The sequence below is a fragment of the Truncatella angustata genome (assembly GCF_020726525.1).
Source record: "Truncatella angustata strain MPI-SDFR-AT-0073 chromosome Unknown BKA67scaffold_5, whole genome shotgun sequence".
Taxonomy (NCBI): domain Eukaryota; kingdom Fungi; phylum Ascomycota; class Sordariomycetes; order Amphisphaeriales; family Sporocadaceae; genus Truncatella; species Truncatella angustata.
In genome coordinates this window covers 833667-857043 of record NW_025763385.1, presented here as the reverse complement: position 1 = coordinate 857043, position 23377 = coordinate 833667, and the positions used below count along the sequence as shown (strand labels likewise).

The 23377-nt window shown below is 47.1% G+C and overlaps 8 protein-coding genes across 8 annotated transcripts; 4 read left to right on the top strand and 4 right to left on the bottom strand.

Moving 5' to 3' along the window:
- Positions 1-405: 405 nt before the first annotated feature.
- Positions 406-1535, bottom strand: BKA67DRAFT_677898 (uncharacterized protein; the record flags this gene model as incomplete). Its single annotated transcript, XM_046108840.1, has 3 exons — positions 406-453; positions 494-918; positions 983-1535. 3 exons carry the CDS (start codon positions 1533-1535, stop codon positions 406-408), a joined length of 1026 nt encoding a protein of 341 aa, XP_045957024.1.
- A 1838-nt stretch (positions 1536-3373) lies between these two features.
- On the top strand, positions 3374-3877 carry BKA67DRAFT_659422 (uncharacterized protein; the record flags this gene model as incomplete). The annotated part of the gene is made up of 1 exon (XM_046107437.1): positions 3374-3877. The coding sequence occupies one exon, from the start codon at positions 3374-3376 to the stop codon at positions 3875-3877; it is 504 nt and encodes a 167-aa protein (XP_045957023.1).
- Positions 3878-4003: 126 nt separating this feature from the next.
- BKA67DRAFT_300585 (uncharacterized protein) lies at positions 4004-6125 on the bottom strand. The gene is made up of 4 exons (XM_046096069.1): positions 6094-6125; positions 5833-6013; positions 5755-5757; positions 4004-5693 (listed from the first exon to the last, which is right to left on the bottom strand). The coding sequence occupies exons 2-4, from the start codon at positions 5922-5924 to the stop codon at positions 4130-4132; spliced, it is 1659 nt and encodes a 552-aa protein (XP_045957022.1). The 5' UTR covers positions 5925-6013; positions 6094-6125; the 3' UTR covers positions 4004-4129.
- Positions 6126-6703: 578 nt separating this feature from the next.
- On the top strand, positions 6704-7705 carry BKA67DRAFT_592987 (uncharacterized protein; the record flags this gene model as incomplete). Its single annotated transcript, XM_046104890.1, has 1 exon — positions 6704-7705. One exon carries the CDS (start codon positions 6704-6706, stop codon positions 7703-7705), a length of 1002 nt encoding a protein of 333 aa, XP_045957021.1.
- A 314-nt stretch (positions 7706-8019) lies between these two features.
- BKA67DRAFT_518753 (RTA-like protein) lies at positions 8020-8947 on the bottom strand (the record flags this gene model as incomplete). Its single annotated transcript, XM_046098036.1, has 2 exons — positions 8020-8693; positions 8797-8947. The coding sequence occupies 2 exons, from the start codon at positions 8945-8947 to the stop codon at positions 8020-8022; spliced, it is 825 nt and encodes a 274-aa protein (XP_045957020.1).
- Positions 8948-9805: 858 nt separating this feature from the next.
- On the top strand, positions 9806-10977 carry BKA67DRAFT_677890 (Chloroperoxidase; the record flags this gene model as incomplete). The annotated part of the gene is made up of 5 exons (XM_046108839.1): positions 9806-9914; positions 10002-10194; positions 10297-10344; positions 10410-10681; positions 10778-10977. The coding sequence occupies 5 exons, from the start codon at positions 9806-9808 to the stop codon at positions 10975-10977; spliced, it is 822 nt and encodes a 273-aa protein (XP_045957019.1).
- Positions 10978-14393: 3416 nt separating this feature from the next.
- Positions 14394-20679, bottom strand: BKA67DRAFT_518577 (non-ribosomal peptide synthetase module; the record flags this gene model as incomplete). The annotated part of the gene is made up of 3 exons (XM_046098021.1): positions 14394-14537; positions 14608-15756; positions 17077-20679. Coding segments are annotated over 3 exons (4896 nt in total), but the record flags the coding sequence as incomplete, so codon positions are not given.
- A 581-nt stretch (positions 20680-21260) lies between these two features.
- Positions 21261-23221, top strand: BKA67DRAFT_592983 (putative amp dependent CoA ligase; the record flags this gene model as incomplete). Its single annotated transcript, XM_046104889.1, has 5 exons — positions 21261-21296; positions 21345-21681; positions 21747-22038; positions 22087-22808; positions 22878-23221. 5 exons carry the CDS (start codon positions 21261-21263, stop codon positions 23219-23221), a joined length of 1731 nt encoding a protein of 576 aa, XP_045957017.1.
- Between the last annotated feature and the right edge of the window lie 156 nt (positions 23222-23377).

Here is a 23377-nt window from a genome sequence, read left to right as displayed (position 1 = left end):
CGGCTTCTCGAAAGGGCCCATTCATGTGTAGCTTTGAAGCTTTCTGCTAGGACAAGATACATAAGGCAAGGGAACAAGCCTAAGCCTGCCTTGATATTATAGCTCCACCTCGTGGTGCTGCCATGCGGACTGGGTGGAGCTGCCGGGAGTTCGCCTGATTCCAGAAAAGGGAGTGGAGACAGGGGAATTGCACAGCCCTTATTTGGACTGACACGAGAGGCTAAGCAGTCGGGACAGATGACAAGCTACGTATGTAAGCCTTGGCAGCCAGCCAGTAAAAGCAATAGATCAGACCAATTGTTATACTGAGGTAGACTAGCCTTAACAGGAAAATGCGCTTCAAGTGGGCACAAAAAATAGTCTCGTTGTGATAATATACACCCAGTTGCATCTGATTGAGTTGAACTATATTCTCCTGTCGTCTATATCACTAACTTGTGTCGGAGATTTGTGCTGTAGACGTATCAATTAGGTGTATCTTAGAACAACCAACCTTCCTGCCAAGCACAAGTTCTTGTTTTTCCATGTACTCTCTCTGTCTCCGAGTCAATGGGAGAGTAAGACGACTGAGGGTTGTCTGTATTTGCGAACCAATCGTTGCTGACGGATTGCAGATACTATGGTCCTCTCTCTTCTCGAATTTTCCCAAATCGTGGATTGTAAGTGTTGACAAATGTGTATGAATCGCTGCAATACTGTCATAAACATCTGGTGCTTCTGGTAGCGGCCAAAGTTTTGCCCTGCAGAGACTCCATGTAAGTGACCCGAGGATTATCGATTCGCACCTATGCGGTCCCATCCAAACAGCGTGTCGACACCATCGTGGTTTCTCATCCTCGATTAGTAGGTGGTCAATCAAGTCTCTGAATGGCTGCAGCAACGAGCACAAGATATCTTCTCGAACAGAGTGTATATGTTCTTTCCAACGCATCAGCTCTCTAGTTCTGCATACTGGGATCGATAAGAGTTCTTTGTGACTTACCTAACACACCAGGGGGTGTTTGAATGCTGCTACAGGATAGTGCATCCGCAAAGTCTGCAGCATCGAACTCCAACAAGACGTAACGCGATACCGTCTGGAATAACGGTATGGCACCAAGTTCCCACGCAATCCACAAGACCTTCAGCATCGGCGTGTTGATATCTTCAACTAAATTGGCGATATGGTTGATCCAGACTTCCACCCACGGTCGAAGTACTTTGGTTGCATCATAATAGTGGACTACGACAGTTAAGTCATAGATCTTGTCGAGAGAAAGGTTTCGTAGAGTCTCATCGTAACTGCCGTGTATTATCGAGAGAAAGAGGCCCATGGTCACCGGCTTGTCTTCTGGTAATCGTACGATCCATTCGCCCATAGCTGCCCTTGTGCTGGGGTCTGCTTCCGCAAAATCGCCATATAGCATACGCTCGAACACTGGAGACGTACGAGCCAGTGTTCTCGGACAGACAATGTAGTCTTCTGTTGCGCCGTCTGGACCGATTCGAAGAGTGAGATCACCCCAAGGGTCGAGCCTGAAAGTGCGTAAACTCATATTTTAAACAAAGAAAGCAGGAACTCAACATAGAATGGCGAAGTGAGAAATTGTTGGAACGTCAGATTTATTCCGCGGGTCAGGCACTGTTCCTTCCTTTTCTTTCTATTTATGTTGCCTGATGACATCCGAGTTTGTGGTAGGCTCCTGTGTACAAGCTATTCTGTCGTGTTTTTGTGATCGAGCTCAAAACTTACGGCAAATACCAAGCATATGCCAAGAGACACTGCATTGTGGCTTGTGGTGCAGACTAAAGGTCGCGTTGGCGCCATGAGCCGCCCTAATAGGTAGCACCAAGAAATCATTGGTGATGTGGAGTATTCTGCGTCGAAAAAGACAACCGTTAATGCGTTGACACAGTGAATGGGGTGTTTACTTCGAAAAAGTTGTACTCCCATGATTCCAAACCAATTTTTATGTGCCAAGTGCTCCTTGATGCCGAGCTTTCCGACATGGTGACTGACGATAGAACTCCCAGTTTCTTTGCTTGAGTCAGCCTTGTACCCTATTTACAATGGTTTAGTCTAGATGTCCATGTATATTGTCGCATATAGAAGATAAAAATGCATGAAGTATCTCGACGACTTCGCATTACGTTCGGCTATTATTTTGTGCCTCTTCTTCTGTTTGACTCAGAGCTTCCAGTCTAGAAACAACAGATACAACCAGGTCAAGATCAGAACAACAGTCACTCCTAGTACAAAATAGTGTCGATTTAGTCTCAATGACCAATTTGGCTTGTGTGCTACATCGCCCATCAATGCAGGAACATGACTTCGGACGAGGAAGCCTTACGAATCATTGTCCAAGCCTCTACGCGACAGTAGTCCGGAGACTAGTCGAAAAAAAAAATGGTTGCAGTCGCCAATGGTGTACAATCGAACATGATTTTTTTTGTCCAAAAAAATCCTTTTTGTCTGGCACTCATCTCACTGAACGAGTGTTTCAAAGTAAACCACCAGTCATTTCGAAGTGCCAAGTATAGTCGTTGCAAGGCTAAGGTCTACGATAGGCCCGAACCAACATAGGCCCACAAGCCGATCTTTTTATTCACACTAACGGTTTTGGTAAATCTACGATGGCACCAATCAGAAAGAGAAAGGCTCACTTATGGTGGAACTCAACTCGATATAGTCTCGGCTGATGCCGAGGGACTCCATTTCTGGGGCTGATTATGCCTAACCAGTCTGAGAAACTTACGAAAGCACAAATCACAAAGCACATTCTAAGGCCCACCTGTGTTGGAAATACCAGCAATCTAATGCAACTTTAAAAAAACGTTATGGGGCTGAGCACATCGCATGATTCGTGCAGAGCCTCGGGCTGGTCAAAGATCGGCCATGAATTTTTGACGTCCACCATAGAAGGCTCTGCCAATATACTCGTATTCCATTCCAATGACAAGTCTCTCTGACCCACAAAACGGAGCCGTGCAAGTCCTAGAGAGCTCGAAAGATATTTGCGGTGTAATTGTTGTGTTTGAGCCAAGAAGTGCGCACAGCCTTTGGACTGAAAGCTGTCGAGGGATATCCGAGGGAAGACAGGAGAAGCATCCATGTGATTCTTCTGTGACTGATCACCACAGCAAGCGTTGTGTACCGAAATTAATTAGTATCAAATACGAGGACTGACGTGGAATACTCAGGTGGAAGGGCTCCCGAATTAATGTCTCCTGAATATTTCAAGCCGGCCCTCATAATCCTCCCTATAAAGGATACTGCCTTCTAATCAAGTACAAGCCATAGTTCATGGATTCCACGTTCATTTTACATTCTTCACTAATACCAACACACGACACCTGTTTCAATAGCATCTGACTTTGCAAGATTCTAAGCAACATGTCCACCGTAACGAGCACGGCTGCACATGCATCCGCCACAGCAGCATGTCCCAACCTATACGATACCCCTGTCCACGACGCCGTCTGTGCCATGCCAAACACTGGTAACTACACGGAGGTCATGTTCTCATGCTGCAAAGAAGCAGACGTCGTTAGCTACTACAACGGCTGCGGTCTGTACTGCCTAGCTTCTGGCCAGAATGTTGGGGACCTCTCCGACTGCCTGTACAAAGAGGGTGCGGCATGGGAAGACGTCTTTTGTCGGGGCAACGAATCTGCCACTGCGACCGGCACGGCCACTGAAGTACCGGCGAGTGCCTCGGCCAGCATCCTGAGTTCCAGCCGAGCTACCTCGACCAGCAAGCCTCAGGATGGCACTGCAAAGAACGGGACAGATTCTAAAAGCGCTGCAGCCACCGCACAACCGAAAGCTACCTCGTTTGTCTCTCTTCTGGCGGCATCACTACTGATGTCTGCGGCTTTTGCGTGCACGCTTTCCTAATTCTCATCGAGTCCAACTCGGACAACACGGACAACACAGTGTGGTGGAGTGGTGGTGGAAAGTTTCAGGAGGCAACGGGGAAACAATCGCGTCTAATATCGTTCTACCTCAAAAGAGGTGTATCCTATATCGTGAGAATTAGAATTTTTGTATGTATGTTTGTAAATACTCGCATACGCTTTTGCGAAAAAGTTTCAGTACTATGGGATGCTTCTTCTTCTTCTTCTTTTATCGTTGTTGCAAAAGTTGCCTCTATAATTCGATGTTTCTAGCTAGAAGAGCGATCGAGTTGTTAGGCGAAATGGAGGGGATATTCATCGCCGATAGACTCTTGGCCATGTGAAGAATGCCCCCGTTACTGCGTCTGATGTTCACTCCGAGCTCCGCACGGGCTGTGATAGAGGCTTCGAAGATCTCGGCAATGTCCCTGCTATCCCAAAGTCCTTCCCTCCTGTCGAGCAGCTTGAGCACACGAATAATTCGCTGTAGCAGTCCCAAATCCTCCGTCAGACATCCCGCAAGCGTTATATAGGGTACAACGTCGGCGCCAAATGTAAAAAGACGCCGTGAGGATGGACCCCTCAAGTCGATGATTGATTCGACGTCAGGCAAGAGCTCATCCAAGACACCGAGTGCAGTAGTACTTTGGCCGCTGAATGTCCACGGCTCTTCGTCCAATATGGCAATCCATGTCTTTTGCAGAAGACGTATCTTGGACGCGTCGGATAAGTCCTTAGACGGTCTTGAATAAGAAGCGCACTCGACCATGTACTGGTCAAAACGGGCGCTCCATTGCCAAAATTGTTGGTATATCTGTTGATAAATAGCTTTGTCATTCTCGCTGAACAGGGTCAAGAAGCATTCGGGCTGCTGCCTGGGCCGCCCGTTGGCATATGATGCCCTGCTTTTGATGCTACTGTACGTCTGTTGATAGAAGATATCGTGAGCGATCTCAAACGAATGGAGCTCGTCTCTGGCAGCGTCCAATGTCATGATTGGCTTGGATGGACAGAACTCAGCCCCGCCAAGCTCCCCGCTTACACGTGAGATTGTTGTGAGCGAGACCACTTCATTGTCTGTGAGTATATGCGTCTCTAGACTCAGGCGGGAAAACAAGACGGCGATATGGTCTATAGTTCGCTTGCGTTGGCCTGTGGATGATATTGCTTGGTGCAGCGCCACTGGCAGACGACCTTTTCGGGTCGTCAAAGAATGACGCTGCGAATCAGGGACCAACAATGATACAAGCAAGTTAACTCCGGACTGCAAGTGTTTAAGTGACTCGGCGTATCGTCCTCGAACATTCTCGAGGCAGATGAATAGTATGCAACAAGCTAGAGCGGCCTCAGCATCTTCTGGTGTCGCCTTGGACAGAAGAGGTTGCAAATGCCGAATTGCTAGATTGTAGTGCAGTACAACAAACCGCTCGTGCTTGGCTGCTGCTGCTGCATTGTAGTTGTCCGTCCTTTGTGTTAGGAAGTCGATATGAGCAGCTGCTAATGCCACCAAGGCATAGCGCGTTGCTTCGATCTGTGACAGTGACCGAGGGAGGGAGTCGGTCCAAAAGCTTGTGCTTATCGTTGAATCGGTTAAATCTTGGATAGTATATTGGACAGCATGATTGAAATATAGATCTTGGGTGTCCGTGGGTAGTGACTGTATGGGTCGGACGAGTTGTATTGTGTTATACTCCGGATGTCCTTCATGATGGGTCACACTCGTTTGGGGCAAGAGATCATAACCGTCGCATTTGACTCGGTCTTGACAGCAACGATGACAGGTCGGCTTCGCTTCGTCGCATTTGAGATGGCGTATTCTTCAAGGGCAGACAACGTCAGAGTCTCGGAGGGCATGTCGAATTTGTTCAAGTTACTCACTTGCTGTTCCTTTAGATGTTAGTCATAGCCTGGACGATTGATTTAAATGGAACGAGTCCAGAAGAGAACGAGACCGACCAAGTTTTACATCCAGTTCGCACTCTTGGAGCCCGAGCTCTTCTTCGCTTCATCGATTGGCTGTGAGGCAGGTTATCGACGGTCCTAACCATATCACCATGGCATTAAAATGTAGACTCATAACATGATTTCCAACGATCAAGCAAGTCGTTGACACTGTTGCATGAGAAGATTTTGATTTCTGAATCGTTAGTCTATCATAGCTTATAAATCCCGGTATCGCGTCGCGTTAAACCCGTAAACAAAACCTTTAAGGCGTACTTAATAACTAAGCGTTATAAACACTTCATGTTGCTTTAAAATAATATACCTTGGGTTGACTATATAAAGCCATTGAAATAGAATTAAAATTAAAAATAGCACTTTCAGTTTAAATTAAGACTTGAAATATAATCAAGATACGGAAATATTAGACTAAGCGATATCCAGGCATAACCTAGAGCAGTGCTTGCCCCACTGTACTTTCCAAGGCCTGGTACCGTAGTGAAACAGGCCCGACGTTTTCGGTGATCGCTGGGGTGGTGTATTTAGTGTTAAGGAATTATCCACGAAATTAATATCCACTCAAACTGCTTCCTTCTCCTCAATGTGCTAAAACTTCAAGAGCGCAATGTCGCAGAGCATCCGCTACCACGTCAAGTCCCGGAAAGGATGCACCAATTGCAAACTTCGTCGCGTGAAAGTGAGCGACCTCACTATGTTCCACAACACTGTTTTGCTGACTTATTCGGAGTGTGACGAAGTGAGACCGCAATGTAGCAGCTGTTTGCGCCGTAGTGTTGAGTGCCTCTATGCATTCACCCCCAGGTCAAAGCATTTTGCTGCAAGACCTGAGCTGCCTCCCACAGACGAGGGCGCCAGACTTCAGTCCATGCCCCTGATATCGCCGCCGCTTCCAATTGCCTCCCAGTACAGCGACAAGAGTCTTTTGGACCTTCGTCTCATGCACCATTACTGCGTCAACACCGCGCCGGGATTCGCCGGCACCTTTCCCGAGAAAGTCCTGCATGCATTGCAGGTGGAAATACCCGCACTTGCCTGCCAACATCCGTTCCTCATGGACGCCATACTGCTAGTATCCATGGTTCATCTATGCTGCGCGGACTCTGCGGCGTTTGACAACATGCCAGTCTACCATTACCGCGACCAAGCGCTTAAGGCCCTGCGCTACGCTGTCGCCAACATCTCTCAGGGCAATGTTGATGCTGTTAGAGGAGCATCTGTTTTACTCGCACAAGTCTCGTTTGCGACCGATCGGGTTACACAGCAGCCAGGCTTGTGGGTGACGAATTGGATGACATTAACCCTAGGACAACGCAATTTTAGAGGGCCGCCATGGTCTTCACAGGACCACCATGGACAGGAAACGTACAACTGTCGCACCGGTCGATATAGCTCATCAGAAGGAAACTCAGTCGCTGAAATCATACCACCGAATATTCATCGTGCTCTGGCGAGAGAGAACGATGGGGATGGCCCTGCATCCAAGACGGTTCTTCATACTGCTGCAACTGAGCTGGGCAGACTCATAGCAATAATCCAGCTACCCTACAAGACATCGGACCTTGAGAAGCAGGTAAAAGCATGGTCTTTCGACCTGGTACCGCTTGAGTTCCACAGACTGGTCCAACAGGAAAACCCCAAAGCTCTCGTCATTTTAGCTCACTATCTAGTGATTTTCAAGCTTCTTCCAGACACGTGGCTATATCAAGACCTCACCAACCACGACATAGGAGAAATAGACAAGTTGATCTGTTCAGATTGGGCGCCATACCTTTCTGCGCCAAGAATGGCAATACACGTTCACAACAAGGAAGATGTGATACAGTTGCTCCGAAGCAGCCTATTTCACAGCACCAGAGAGGCTCAATAACACCGGGAAGTCCAATCCCCGGCAACTTCAAGAATTACACTTCGATTATCAGTACCCGAAATTATGTCTATTTACTCCAGCTCCCCTCTAGGCCTGCATTCTCACCCCCAAAACATATGTTCTCGAAACCCTGCTTGCGCGTCTCCATTGTCTAAAAGTATCGACAGTTGCGAAGCACTTCAGGGGCCCTCTACTCAGTATTCATAAGATATACCAAAGAAACTTCCATGGGTGCCTTGTCCCATGGTGGTTGTGTGTATCCCAGCTGCTATGCAGACTTAACAAGTTGCCTCCAGCAGTACCTCCAGCAGCACCTACAGCAGTTCCTCGTCGCGCGATTGCAAGATTTGCTTCATATTCTTGTGGTTAGGAATGTAGTTGCCGGGGTGGTAGTAGATCAAGATGGCCAAGACCCCAAACATCAAAGTTGAGTCGCAGACGTAGAGATAAGCCTCCGTTTTCATCATGGGCGAGTCGCTACTCCCACAAAACTCGATCAGACGGAAGATGGACCGTACGAAGATCATAGCACTTGCGATATAGATCACACGCAAAACCCCCCTCCATCCTAGCTTGGTGTTTCCTTCGTCAAGTCTCCGAGCCGTATTGGTAGGTGCCCTTGATAGTCGGCGATCCATTACAAACGCGATGACGACAAAGATGCCGAAAAACATTATCTGAATTGCCAGACCAAGTAAGATGATAGTCTTTGCCAGGTTGAAGTTACTAGATAAGTTTGATGATCCGATCACCTGGATCAGAAAAGAGAGTATATCTCCGCCCACGAAAATTTTGGTGAGCCAATTCGGTCGGATGGGAGACTGAGCCTCAGCGCGTACTAATACAATGAGACGTCCAAGGACCATGTAGATCGAGGCGGCAAACAGCGCGGGGGCGACCAAGATTGTCAAAGTCTGAACGACGAATAGGGCAAGGCTCGACGTGTTGTCATGACCTAGAAATCGGCAGATATAACCAGCAGTCTCGACTACGATAGATCAGCATTGGTATATCCTGGAACGACGGGAATTCCTTCACGGAATCAACCGTCCTTTTGCACAAAGAGAAATAAACACAGGGGAAAAACTTACGGCAGCCGCCCAGAACCAGTACAACGAAGTACCACACACGGAGGCGAACTACGATGACCATGTGCCAGAGCGTAGCAATTGCGAACAGGACCACGAAGATCATCGCAGCTGCCGCATTGGGGTTGTAACCGTAGGGATTGACTTCCTGCATCTTGGTGAAGTACGAAGCTCTCTTTTGGGTTACTCTATTGAGGGTATTGATTATGAGTGAGTCTGTGTAGTACTGATTGAAGGAGTGAACTGGTTTGACGCCGTTAACATCGTGGTCCATACGAGTGAATATATACACGCATTTTTCCTTTTGCCTAAGGCTATGTCTGATGGAAAATTTGATCGAACACGAAAGTATCGTCCGCAACCTAAGCTTGAATCACTTTCGAGTCTCCTGAAGCCATGAGCGTCGAGCAGAAACGGTTAGATCCCATTTGTTTCCCTGGCGTTTGCGTGTGGCATTTTCGTACCTCGCATTCCGCACCTCGCACCTCGCACTTCGCACCTCGATCGCACCTATCATTGGTTAGAATGTGGTCTTCGATGTCTGTATGACCCACTACTATGAATGGTCCGGCCCGCGGGCATCTTTAGTGCTACGTAAGGATCCACTGCGGCACGATTGCTCGTGGAAATATAGGGGACGCTAGTGGTCGAGCGTATTGAAAACAAAAGTACTGAGCAGATCATACAGGAAGCCTATGGCTATGATAGCATGTCATTAAAGCGATTGGTGATGTTCAGGCCTTTTTTATTGGTCTTCCATTAACATAGGTTCAAGACCCTGCATGATACAGCAATCAACTGCCGCATGGAGCCAGTAAGACTATCGTTAAGAGATGGGTATTTCGGATCCTTGCACGATTGGTTCGTCAGGCGTTTATCAATTGTTCTGCAGTGATCGTATTGAATATAAAACAATCACCCCACGCTCAACGCTCGAGCAGTCCTTTGAGCGTCGTAGTCACGTCTGTTCTTGGTCTTACTTATGTAGAAGAACCAGGCATACACAAGCACAATGAAGAATACTATTGTCTCCGTCATTCTGGCCATTGGCCTCGCTTCTGCAAATTCCCACCCTACTCTAGGTTCCCACGACACCTGGGCTCCAGCTGGCCCAGATGATTGTAAGTAAACAAACGAGCTCAGTTTTCATGGCGCTATCTTTTTCTGGGGTAGTTGGGCTATGTACCTTGGGCGCTCATATTCTACAGTCCGCGGCCCTTGTCCAATGATGAACACTCTCGCGAATCACGGTTTCCTACCTCACGACGGCAAGAATCTCACCAGTGATGCCGTGGTCCAGGGTTTGCAGAATGGTCTTGGCTTCGACCCATCACTTGGCGCTATCATGTTTTCCCAAGCTCTAGTCGCCAATCCAGAGCCCAATGCTACTTATTTCACCCTGTAAGAGCCCAAGGATAGCTCACAGAGGAACTCAGGAATGAACCTATGCATTCAGTAGCCGATACTCCTATAATTACAAGTAAATGCTAATTGCCACCCCAGGGACCACCTTAATGTTCATAACGTACTGGAACACGATGCGAGCTTAAGGCAAGTCACGATATAGGCACTAATGATACAATTCGATAGACATGGGATGGTTGACGTTTATTTAGTCGCTCGGATGCTTATTTTGGGAACAATCATGTTTTCAACCAGTCAGTCTTCGATACCACAAAGGCATACTGGACCAGCGAGACGGTCACTCCGACTATGTTGGCCAATGGCAAGCTATTCCGGCAAATCGAGTCTCGTTCTTCCAATCCAAACTACACCTTCACTACGAGAACGGAGGCGTTTAGTCTTGGCGAGGTATCTGCGCCAATTGTCGCTTTTGGCGACTTGGATATGGGCACTGTAAATAGGACATTGGTTGAGTACTTCTTCGGTAAGTCTAATTACCTTACTCTGACTTGGTTTCCTCAAGTGTCTTGTTCACAAGTCAATTTGGCATAGGCAGTCACTAATGTTACCTACATGGCAGAGAACGAGCGTTTCCCGACCAAGTTGGGATGGAGCCTGAGGAATGCTACAGTCACTCTAGAATCAGTCGGACGAATGCTATCTCTCGTTGGAGATGCTACAAATCTCTTCACCAATAGCACTGTCAGTAGTGCTACTAGTGAGAGCCTCATGAGGAAAGTGAAGCGTCGAGATTTGCATGCTGGCATTTGGGACATGTAGACAATGCATTCATGCTTACTTCAGTATATAAGATAAATTAAAGCGATTTATGAACGCTTAAGTATATTTCAGTGCAGTCCTGGGTATACATACGTAAACACTCCTTCGTGTAAGCTTATATCGAACGTAGGGTGTGGAATAGATCGAATCGAATAGCCTTCTGCTCGATATATATGCTAAGACAGGGATGACACGAACTGTATTATTCACTCCACCTATATAGAAAATGGGTGTGTTATACTGGTATGCTGCATATCGATCGAGCGGAGGTCTGTTCGATTCGATAAATTTCACACCTTGATCAAACGGGAAGTTTCCCACTAAATACGTAAACAATAAAATGTCGTAAGCACGAACGCCTAGAACTTTAGTTTGTATATACTTCAGGATGAGGAAACTACAAATGGTACAAAAGTTTCGGCCAGTCAGTGTAAGCCTTTAACATAGTCCATGGTAAAAGGTAATCTGTCGGCCAAGGAGAATATGGCAATGACAATTGACTGGGTTATCAAGTGAGGCTTTCCATGGTGCCAAAGCGAGTTCAATATTGGAGACTATGCTGAGGGATGATTCAACAGATGTGTCGACTAATGGTGAGGCAAAGCGAGACCGAAACTGAGGGTCATTGCTAATTCGCCTCGGGTGGATGGACAGCGATGTAGTCGGAACGAGCGACGAATTCGTAAACTTGTTGCAACGCGCCTTTGGGCCAGTCTTCCACGTCGACGTGTATGGCTAGAATGACCATGCAGAATGTTTCTTCTCCGAAGATGGGTGATAGACTTCTTTCCCATATGGTCGCTGTTAAGGATACCCCGCTGATATGATACCAAAATGGTGGCTAAACTTGCTGTGGCCCACGTTGGAAATGAGAGGATCGTCTAATAAAGCCAGCTGTAATGCCTATTATCACGGCTACGATCATCACTTCCCGGCTAGGCAACCTTTCCGAACCTAACGGGACCCTAACGATTGTGCATGCAACCTTATGGGAACAAGGAACGTGCCTACTATTGTCAACTGCAGTACATAGTATTGCCAAGCCTAATAACCTTGATTCTTTTCGGGGTAGTCACCAATGCAATCTCTATTTACAACCATACACCATTCCTAAACGTATATCTTATATTAATTTGACTTCACACATCTTCACGCTGACGCATCGTCCCTTTCCTAACTCAGCACTATGGCCTATTCAAACTACTCTAACGGCACCGCGCCCATCAGTGAGTCTCAGCGTCTCATTGAATAGCAGCAGCGGCGCAAAAGCGAAGTTTTTTTGACCCTCACACTCTTTGCTGGTGCCGCGTTAGTTGCTCATTCTCTCTTTTTCATCTGGCTGCCAAGCATTTTCTTCCAGAGCTTCGGCTGGGGTAGACTCTGTGCAGATAGTGTTTTTGGTGGTGCTGGAGCGCAGCCCGAGTTTGTAGAGTTGCCCACAATCCAAACAAGGACCACTTAAGGTCACTCGCTTATCGCAACCCGTCGGCTAGAACGGCCAGCCCGGCGACCGCGCCTCGTTCATTGCTCTCACTGACAAGTACGCGTATGTCGCCTGGTCCGACGGACGTGACGGTCTGCTTGACGGCATCTTCGCCGAGGTGCCCCTAGAACTGTTTAAACACACCACCGGGACTTCCTCAACTTGAAACAGATTATGTGTATAATGTTATATATATTACCAGTATCTTTTGGCCCTGTCTATTATCCAGATATGCAGCTGCAAGTACCTGTTCTGATATACATAGAAAATGACACTCCTCATCCAGTATTTGCATCTGACTCCTCAACACGTATGCTGAAGTGAAATCGCTTCTTTGATATGTCTTTCAAGAGGTATGCTCTGGTAGGCTCGTGTTATAACATCAATCGAGACCGGCCATGACACCTCTAACGCCTCTATGAATGTTGATAGCGATGAGCACTCCTCCGTTTATGAGAAATTTGAAGACAATTGCCCTATAGCTAAGAGAAATAAGCCTGCCAATGCGGTAAGTTCTGGGCTTTGTATCAGACCAGTTTTTGACTAACCTAGTATAGTCTTAGTCTGCCTTCCGTCCTCTCACTAAAATCAAAGACGATAACGATCCACCCAGCTCCTCTAATAAGGAGGTAGATGCTAGCGCTAATACTCAGCACAACCTGGTTACTAATGGTAATTCTAATGATAATTCTAGTGACAATAATGGCGAGGATATGGTGCGTTTTAGGTCTAGACTAGTCTTAGATTGGTTTTTATTGACTTGTTCTTAGACTCCCTTTGGCCAAGAGCCGAGTTTTGATAAAATGTATAAGAACAGGTCACTCCCGAGTAGCAATGCACTAACCATCGCGTAATAGGGTAGGCTTCGGTTTACCTCTGCTGCTGTCAATAATGCCTCTCAACTACATACCAGAAAGCCTTGCTCTTTCCTAATGCTGTACCGCCCCAAGCGCCTGGTTCGCAAATGTGATACATTGCGTCCCTATGACATTGTCATATAATGCCAATATTGGATTTCGTGTAATCTATTTCCCTGTTGGATGTTGTGAGGGAGCCTTATTCTTTTCATATAAAGTGACTCATTGCTAGACTAGCTGGTACAAGAAAGATGGATGGGCAACGCGGGCGACTCTGTTTAATTCCATTGCTTCCTTGTTGTTGATATTCTCTGGTTACTTACAAGCCGGTATGAACTTAGGGCCTCGACGGGATCCTCAGTCATGAAGGCTGGCAATTGCCGTTCATCATCGCGGAATTATCAGTATGCCACTGGGCATTATCGGGTATTCCTCCAGGTTTGACTTTCTTCAGTGCTAGCCGGACGTCTTACCTAACTAGGGAAGACCACATATGCCGACCGGCCTTGCATTCGTGACAAACTTGATACATTTCTTGCCCATATGCCTGAAATACTTCTTTATGTACATTGCGAACATGTCCGCATGAGTACCTGGTATCTTTTACGCGAAATTTCCGCATCTCATGCCCCACGGCCATGAAATACGGGACTTCCCAACCGCCTCTTCAAATGTATTTTCTGTGTGAACAATATTTTGTTCTCGATGTCTCTTGGATGATGACCGACCCTCGTGAGTTCATGCTGCCGTTGTTATCTCCACGGGCCCCTTAGTAATTCTCAGATCGACGGCGTTTTTTATGGTGGTTCTTGAGGGAAGAGACGCAAGAATCCTACAGATTAAGCATCTGAGAAGAGAGAAATGAATAGTGCATAATGCAGCGGAATTACTGGATAGACCATCTCCTGATATCTGACGAGACTGAAAAGGTGATAAAATCGGATGTATAGCCCAAGCCTACAAAGGTTTGAGATCAGAAAACTGAGGCTAGTTGAAACCCTCGAAGCTAATGAAGGATTTCCATGGTCCGTTACAACACCCGTCATGTTGTTTTAAAGGATGAGATTGAGTTATATTCATTGAGCGATAGCAAGTTGAAGACCGTCCTTAAATGTCTCCACTACCTTTTTCATTGCGTCTGAATTCATTTGCTGTGCATTGAACTCCACTTGCACCTGTATGGATGTGTCTATATGAATTATACGTATGAGTACGTCAAACTGATTTGCATCATAAGTTAGTCTTAGGTATGATTTTAAAAAGGAAAGCAACAAGGCCAAGATAACTTACGCTCCATGGGTCTTTCAGCCGTTCAAGATCACGGATTGCCAGATGTCCCTTTTCCAGTGAACTAGCTCGCCGTTGGAAATTTACAGCAGTGTTAAAAAGCCTGTGCGTCCCGAAGTATTGTTCTAGAACATCTTGAATTCTACAAAAACTGTGTGACCCATCCTGCACCCGTTGTTCTTGAATTCGGGTGGCTAGATCAGCGAGGACTTTCGGACTCCTCTCAGTCGAGACATTACGCAAATGGTAAGGGAGTATGTTGATAAGAGGTCCAATGATACGAGGAGCATGAGGAACACCGTCCTGGTCGCGTCCGGAGACGATATACCCAAACGCCACTTGGGAAGACCGAGTATATATACTTAGCGTTTGCGCCCATGCCGCTTCAAAGATACTGGCAAAGGTAAGATCATGATTGGCAGCGAACGTATTCAATGAGTCTGTTCCTATGCGCGGGAGGCGAACTATGGTGCGTGCTAGATCTTCGCCATCAACATCCTTTGGGCCAAAGTCCAGTGGGAAAGCAAGTATGGATGGTTTTTGGTTGCTCAAGACAGTCCTCCAATAATCGACATCTTGACTGACGCGGTCATAGCTGTGGGTAGAGATAAATGATTGGTAAGGAGGAGCTTGGTCATCCTTGACCGAGCGGGCACTGTCCTCAGTGTCATAGATTGTTTCCAGCAGTTCTTCCTGCAAGAGTCCAACTGACCAGCCGTCAAGGATTGCATGGTTAGCTTCTATGTATCCGATAACTGCATTGCCGTGTTGGAGGAAGCGGGCTCGATGAGGGAAGCGGCATTGGTGCAGAGAAACGGCATCGGGCCAGTCTTTGTTTGTTTTGAAGTCTTGAATGTCCTTATCGATGATTATATCTGGCTCAATGCCTCTCAAGACGACTTGTTGATAGTCGCGCCCTTCTGATGAGGCCTCGAGAAACCTAGATCGCAGAATCGGGTGTCGAAAGACAATTTTCTTCCAGGAATTAATCACCATGTCCACGTGCAATTTCTGTTGAGCTGATATATCCCTGAGTTCGATCTCCCATGATACCAAGAAAACAGACGGATCCATCCTCTGCTGCAGCAAGATCTCACGTTGCATGGGAGAACATGGATATACAGCCTCCACCTGGAAAGTAGTTGAATCTTCCTCCTTCAACAGAGAGCGGAGTTGCTGATCGGTCTGAGACCATGATACCTCATCTTTGAAATCGAGGTCTGATTCTTGCTTTACGCCTAGCGACTCCAACCGTAAACATTTTAGTCCTTCGAGTGTTAACTTTACTTGCTGAAACCAATCTAGGACTTGTGCTGCGCAGCTCAGTTGCCTAGGAAAGGAAATTGAAAATCCGAGCTGCCCGCCGCGAATAGCAGCTTCGATCTCAAAGATACCCATCCGTTTGATCTTCGGTCCGATCAGTGTGTCTTCAAGACCGGGGTGGTCGACCCACTCGAAAAGAGAGGTCTTGTTTTCAAATTGCTGATAGATACCTTGGTAGTTGAACTGAATTGGCCAAGCCGATTCGCATAATTGTGATTTATTGGTTGCAGATAGTATTTTACGTGAAAAGTAGTCAAGCCCGTTGTCTGGGTGTAATTTTTGTGCTGCTCGGACACAGCGTATGTAGTCGATCAGATCACCATCTTCTGTCGGGAAATTAGAGATTGGATATAGAATCGTGAACCATCCCACAGTCGATGAGAGGTCAATACTACTGTCTAGCGGCTCTCTCCCATGACCCTCAACAAAAATTGAAGGGCATTTACGTTGAAAGACCTGGGTAAATGACTTGGCTATAGCAGCAATCATTACCTCGATTGGACGGATAATGTCATTTTGACCAGTGAGCCTTAGTAACTCAGCCGTCACTTCTTGGTCGAGGTTCCAGTGAGCCTGTGTGATTTGGCTATGGGTATTATGGGTAGAGTTGAAGGATCCTAACAAGTCCTCAATGCCTTGTTCGTCCAGACGTAGCAAATTCTCTCTGTTTTCTTTCCTAGGTTCGAAGCTTGACCCAAGCACTTTCGTCCATTGGAAGAACGAAAGACCGGTACCTGTGGAAAGCGAGCCGCCTGTAACATGTTCTTCGATATCCTGGACTATTACACGCCAAGAAACAAGGTCAACATTGAGGTGATGAGCTGCGAAAAACAGAAATGTGTCATTGAGAGTTTGGTAGACGTCAACGGAGAATACGGGTCCTGTATCCATGGAAAGACTTTCATGACCTTTGTCAAAGATCACACCCCAATCAGACGCAACTACCATACCGTGATTCTTGTACCGGTAACTATTATTGAGATTCTCACGAATGACTTGCTTTTGCCACCTATGTTTTGACGGAAACACAGTTCGAAGCATCGGGTGTTTCTGAACCACTGCTGAGACTGCTTTCTCGATACGTTCCACTAGCTCTGGTCTTCTTAGACGGAGGATCATTGCTTGATGATAACGTGAATCGGGCAGCACTCCATAATTAGATGCCACGAAGAGCTTCTGGATAGGTGAAAGGTCAAATTGACCATCTGGGGGTTGGTGCAGAATATCTTTGTGGATGTCATTGGTATTTTCCAAAATCACAGGGAGCACAGCGCCTAAAGTCTTTCGTGTGAGAATGTCGCGGACGGCCAGGTGTAAACCCCTCGATTTAGCCTTTGATACCACCTGTATTGCCGTTATGGAGTCACCGCCAAGGGAATAGAACGAAGTGTTGATTCCTATTCGGTCAACGGCCACATTGAGAACAATGCTCCAGATCTCACGCAATGTGTAAGCTCGTGATCCTGGCAAGAAGGATCCTTTCAACTCTTCTTCCGCATCGTACAAATCTCGTATCAAGTTTTGGTGTGTTTTTTCGTCCATTTGGTCAACCCATGTCTTAATTGCCTTTCGGTCAACTTTCCCAGACACGAGGAGCGGCATATTTTCGAGTACAACCCACAGAGAAGGGACCATGTACTCTGGAAGAGTGTATTGAAGGTGTTTCTTGATACTATCCAGCTTCTGATGGATATCCCTTGTGTAATGGCTCTTATTCAACACATGAATGCCGAGTTTGGATGACTCTGTGAGGACCGGCTGCATGAAGCTCACTATAGCTACGATCTGGTTCGCACAATTCCCCTCCTTTGGAAGAAGCACAACCGCAGCATTCGAAGATCCGTGTTCCATGACTCGAGCTTCTATCTCTCCTAGCTCGATGCGAAAACCGCGCAGCTTCACCTGGGTATCTTTCCTACCCACGTACTGGAATGTACCGTCTGCATTGTACCGCGCTAAGTCACCTGTTTTGTAGATAGTTCTAAAAGCGCTCTCGGTGTTTATGAAATCCATAAGCCAGTCTGGCTCATAGATAAATGATGCGTCTGTCGTGACTTTGTCGCCATAATATCCACTGGCAAGTAGTGCGCCTGAAACAACTATTTCGCCTACGCAACCGATTGCGCTGAGCTTGTCATGGTTGTCAGGCTGAACAAGCCACATTGTTGAGCCTATCGCACGACCAATATTGGCTGGGTGAGTGTCCATTGTGAGGCCAACGTTCATCGCACAACATACCGTCGTCTCCGACGGTCCGTAGCCGTTTGTAAGACGGACATGATGCGCCCATTTCGTTATTATATCACTGGTGACGGGCTCTCCGCCCATATTGATCTTTTTTACGAACGGTATGAGCTCAGGGCTGAGAAGGTTCACTACGGTGGGCGTAAGTACGACCGTGTCTACCTGTAAAGCCGTTATTATGCCTGCAAGATTATTCAATCTGTCACTATCAGACGGAACACAGACGGTACCCCCTACCACCAGCGTAGCGAATATTTCTTGAACCGAGGCATCGAAGGTATAGCTGGCAAACTGGAGCATTCGTGTCTTAGAATTAAGTCCAAAGCTTTCTGCCTGATATACCATGCCAGTACATAGAGCCGAATGTGAGATGACCACCCCTTTCGGCTTGCCTGTGGTGCCTGATGTGAAGAGTAAATATGCGCTGCTGGTGGGAAGGAGAGTTTGACTTGGTAGTTGACCGCATCCTTGTCGAATGAAAGAGATTGGAGCATCGTCCAGGGTAAGTATATGCTCACATATTCCATCGAAGTCAGTGGCATTGCTGCGGGAAACCAGTACGAGTTTTACTTTGGCCCTGTTGGCGATCTCTTTTTTTCGACCTTGGGGGTGGGTAGGATCGATGGGAACGTATGCCCCTCCAGCTTTCCAAATGGCAAGCATCGCGATGACAGCCCACACAGACTTTTCGAAGCAGATGGCAACGAATTCCTCTGGTCCCACACCAAGGTTCACGAGCTGTAGAGCAACAGATGTAGAGATGTTATGCACTTCAGCATAAGTTAATGTCTCAGAGACAGAAACCAAAGCCTCCGCTGTAGGACTTCTATGGACCTGCTCCTCGAAGAGTTGGTGGATGCACTTCTCAACAGCTTTTGGGGTGTGTTGATTCCATTCTTTGATTTGGAGCAGATCTGTAGCACTGAATGGAACTATGGAACTTAAAAGAGTCTCCTCCTTTGCCTCACTAAGCTGTGTAAGCACAGCCTGAAACTGGTGAATGAGGTTGTTTGCGTGTTGGATAGATATAACCCGCTCGTCATACTCAAGGTTCAGGATGACAGCATCACCAGTTGAGATCAAGATCGATATGACAAGTGGGTATGGATGTTGCTCAGATTTACCTAGACCCGAGATGAGTCTTAGTCCTATTCTTTGTAAAGCTGGTGCCGTTAGGTCGCTAAAATCTGATGAATGGACAACGAACAACGTCTGGAAGTCACAGGCTGTGGAGGCCGACAAAGAAATTTCTGCTAGATACTTCCGGATCTTCGCAATCCCTGTTTGTTCAAAAGACAAGAGCTCGGCTGCCTGTTCCCTTACTCTCAAAAGAAGCGATGACACAGTCAGGTTGGGATCGATTCGCAGGCCTATTGGGACGAGGCATATGGTGGGCCCTGTCACGCTGGACATGCCGAAGGTCTGAAGTGACGCACGACCATTCATTATCTCGCCGAAAACAACGTCTTCATTTCCAGTATAGTGAGATTGTAACACGGCCCATGCAGCTCGAAGTAATTGTGCTTTCGTGGCGTCGAAAGGGGTTGTCCGATTCAATTCAAGAACTCTTCTTATACTCCTCGATGGCTTGGCTTCAAAACCTTGTCGGGACAATTGAGGGTAGGATGCGTAATTAAAGCCGCATTGGTTGAAGGTCTGCTGCCAGTAATTTCGTTGCTTGGTCGTATCTGGCGAGATTGATGCGATGAATTGCTCGTAAGAAGGTCTTTTCAAAACCGACTGGTTGGTAAATCGCCGAGAGACTTCGTCAAAGACTTCAGTCACGGAAGCTCCATCGCAAAGGGCATGGTGCAGTGTCCAGACAAAGTGTCGACTCTGCGCATCCGAGACTACTGTGAAACGGAAAAACGGATCGCCAGACTTAATCGGAGAGCGTGCATCATTCTGCAGAAAACTGTTCAGATCATCCTCAGTGTTGTTCCAGCCGATGGCATCGTCGATTACTGCTTGAACATAGCCGACACCGTCAAGATGACAAATGCGAGACCGCAGGACGGGATTCGCCCGCACCGTTGACAGCCAAGCTTGGCGAAATTGTTCTATAGGAACTTCAGGTCTTATTTCGCAGGTGATTTGCATCACGTATGCATTTTCAGTCGTATCAGTAACTGCTACCAGGGCTTCTTGCATCGGAGTACATGGATAAGCGGTTTCGACTTGTCCAGATTTAACGCAACAAGCTATAGCAATTTCTTCGATATGCCGTTTCAGCCCACCGAGATCAACGCTAAGCAGACTGAATGGTTCGATTGATGGGGTTTGTCTTGGTGACCCATGCTCAGTTTCAATCACGCGGGCAGCCAATGCCATGTCTTCCAGAGAAGCATTTACAAAGATTTGCTCGACTGTGAGCACTATGCCTTGCTCAAAGGCAGCATCAACGAGCTGCAAAGCTGTGATTGAATCACCCCCAACCTCAAAGAACACATCTTCATTTGAGAATTCCGATAGATCTTGGTGCAGGACCTTGGCCCACGAAGTTCGCAGGCGATCAAGAATTGATCTTCGGTCTTGATTGCCACGAGCATCCTACTAGTCATCAGCACTCTGTCAGTCAGGTATTTGGTGAATAGTTTTCGCAAATTTTACCGTCCGTAACACGTCGAAATCACTTTTCGCATAAATTTGTGGCTCTAAAGGGGCTGACATGTTGGGAAAGAGCCTGTTGTCTTGATTAACACGATTAATTCAAACCATTCAAATCAACTAATAGTTCGGCATATTTCTAACACAGATGTCGGATAGTTTGACCAATTAGGATGCCCTGTGAATTTTGTATAAACTGATGCTCGCAGTCAGCATATTTCCCAAAACAGTAATACATTGCCGTTACCTGAAACGGTATGTGGCCCGCGTTGGCCATATCTGGCATATGTCTATAATGTTTCGGTAAATTCAATCCATCAGACCTGTCTTTCTCGGTTTATTGATTCTAGAGAATCGATTACTCTGCATGCACAGACAACGAGATGATCTGATTGCCTCATTTAAATACCCTATTTCTTTCTTATTTTACTAGTCAATCTTAACATATTCTGGAGGATGTATATCCCAATACGCTAATAGCGATGCTGTTCACCCAACATAATACTGGCGGGCTTACTGTGCGTCCAGGAGCTTGCGGAACAACAGTACACGGGAAACTGGAACAGTTCGTTTTCGATGGACCCACTTTACCATTACTCTTGAACCTCAATACTTCGCAACTTCTTGCGAACAAGCGCGAAGACTACAAAGGTAACACCGCCTTGATATCGAAGTGGCAAGGCAGCCATCTGTCTTACGAAGCTTTGTATAGTTCAACCCAAGACGCCGCAGCTAGTTTACTAAACGCTGGTGTCCGTCCTGGAGATCGCGTGCTAGTTCTGGCCGGTAACACTACAGAATATGTACAGTTATTCTTCGCTACAGGTGGAGTGGGTGCCATCTTCGCAATCGTCAATCCCACCTTCTCGAAGGCAGAAATCTTAGAGGCCGTGGAGTTTCTGTGTATGGTCAACCACCCTGCTTCGTTTAGCCAGCTTGTATATCTCAGCGCTAACAAAACGTTTCAGATCCAAAGGTGATCGTCGTTGCGGAACGAATTGGCTATCGAAAGTACCATGATCTTCTAGAAGAACTTATTGAGAGGAAAGTACACGAGAGATCAGTTATAATCCAACTGGGGACTACACAGCCAACATTGAGAGATGTACTCCCGTGGAACAAGTTTTTCCAAAGCAAGATGAATATCTCCGCCGAACTTTTTGATAGTTATTGGGGCAAAGCCGAACCCGATGACGCCCTCTGCCTGCAGTTTACCAGCGGAACGACTGGTCCTCGAAAGGGTGCACTTCTGACGCATAAGTATGCAAGTACATGGCTAGGCTGGGATGAGACTGACGTAGATCACAGTAATCTCATTAACAACGCCTACCTCGTTGGACATCGTCTGGGTTTCTCGTCTCAAGATGTGCTCTGCTGCTCTCCTCCATTGTTCCATTGCTTTGGCCTGGTCTGTGGTGTACTGGCTGGTATTGTGGTGCATGGAATGACGGTGGTGCTTCCTTCCGAGATTTTCAACGCAGGGGAGAGTCTTCAGGCCATCTCCCAGAATAGCTGCACAGTGATTCATGCGGTACCGACTATGTTTCAAGCCATGCTAGATTATGCCCAAGCAAAAGCATATAACACGTCCAATTTCCTTTTGCGGACGGGGATCATTGCAGGTTCAAGCCTTTCAGAGACATTGCTACAGCGTCTCAATGCGGAGTTTCATCTCAACGGCCTTGCCTACGCTTTTGGAATGACAGAACTTTCGGCTGTGAGTTTCATGACGACACCAGTGAGTGTATCGCTTCTTGAGGACCGCTCGTGTGTGGGCACAACGTTACCGCATACATCTGCTGTGATCGTCGACGAAGATATGAATGCGCTTCCCCCTGGCTCCAGAGGGGAGCTTCTGGTGTCTGGATATCTCGTGTTCAAGGAGTACTACCGGAATCCCGAGAAGAGCAAAGACGCAGTAGTCGTTGATCCTCAAGGCCGCAGGTGGTTACGAACCGGAGACATCGTGCAACTGAGTGCTTCTGGCACTGCCATGGTTGTGGGAAGATTGAAAGACATGATCAAAAGGGGCAAGTCGTGTTAATTCATCTCAGTTCTTTTCTTTTTCTTTTTGCGTGGCACTAACAGTCTACCAATAGGTGGTGAGAATATAGCACCTAGTGACGTGGAGAGCGTCCTTGAACTTCACCCCCAAATAGCCGCAGCCGCTGTGGTGGGCTTGCCGGATGAGCACTGGGGCGAGACTGTCTGCGCATTCCTTCAGCGCAATCAGAACATCGGCTCACTGACGCCTAAAGAGAGTGGTAACCAAGTCAAAGTGTGGCTGCGAAAACGGATGGCACCACACAAGATACCAGAACACATAATCTGGCTCGGTGAGGAGGAAGGGGTTCCGAGCAGGTTCCCGGTCAATGTAAGTGGGAAGGTTCTCAAGACTGAACTCAGCGCTGTTGCAGCGCGACTCATAACAAGACATCGGTGATGAGCCCCCGAAGGATGTGTTGGCGCTTCATGAATCCTCGGCTATAAATGCGATTTTCATTTAACACTCGTTTGATTGCCGGGACTACTAGGATTGACATACATGAATATCTCAAGACTCGTTGGCATTGATGTCGTAACACAAGACCTGAGCCCA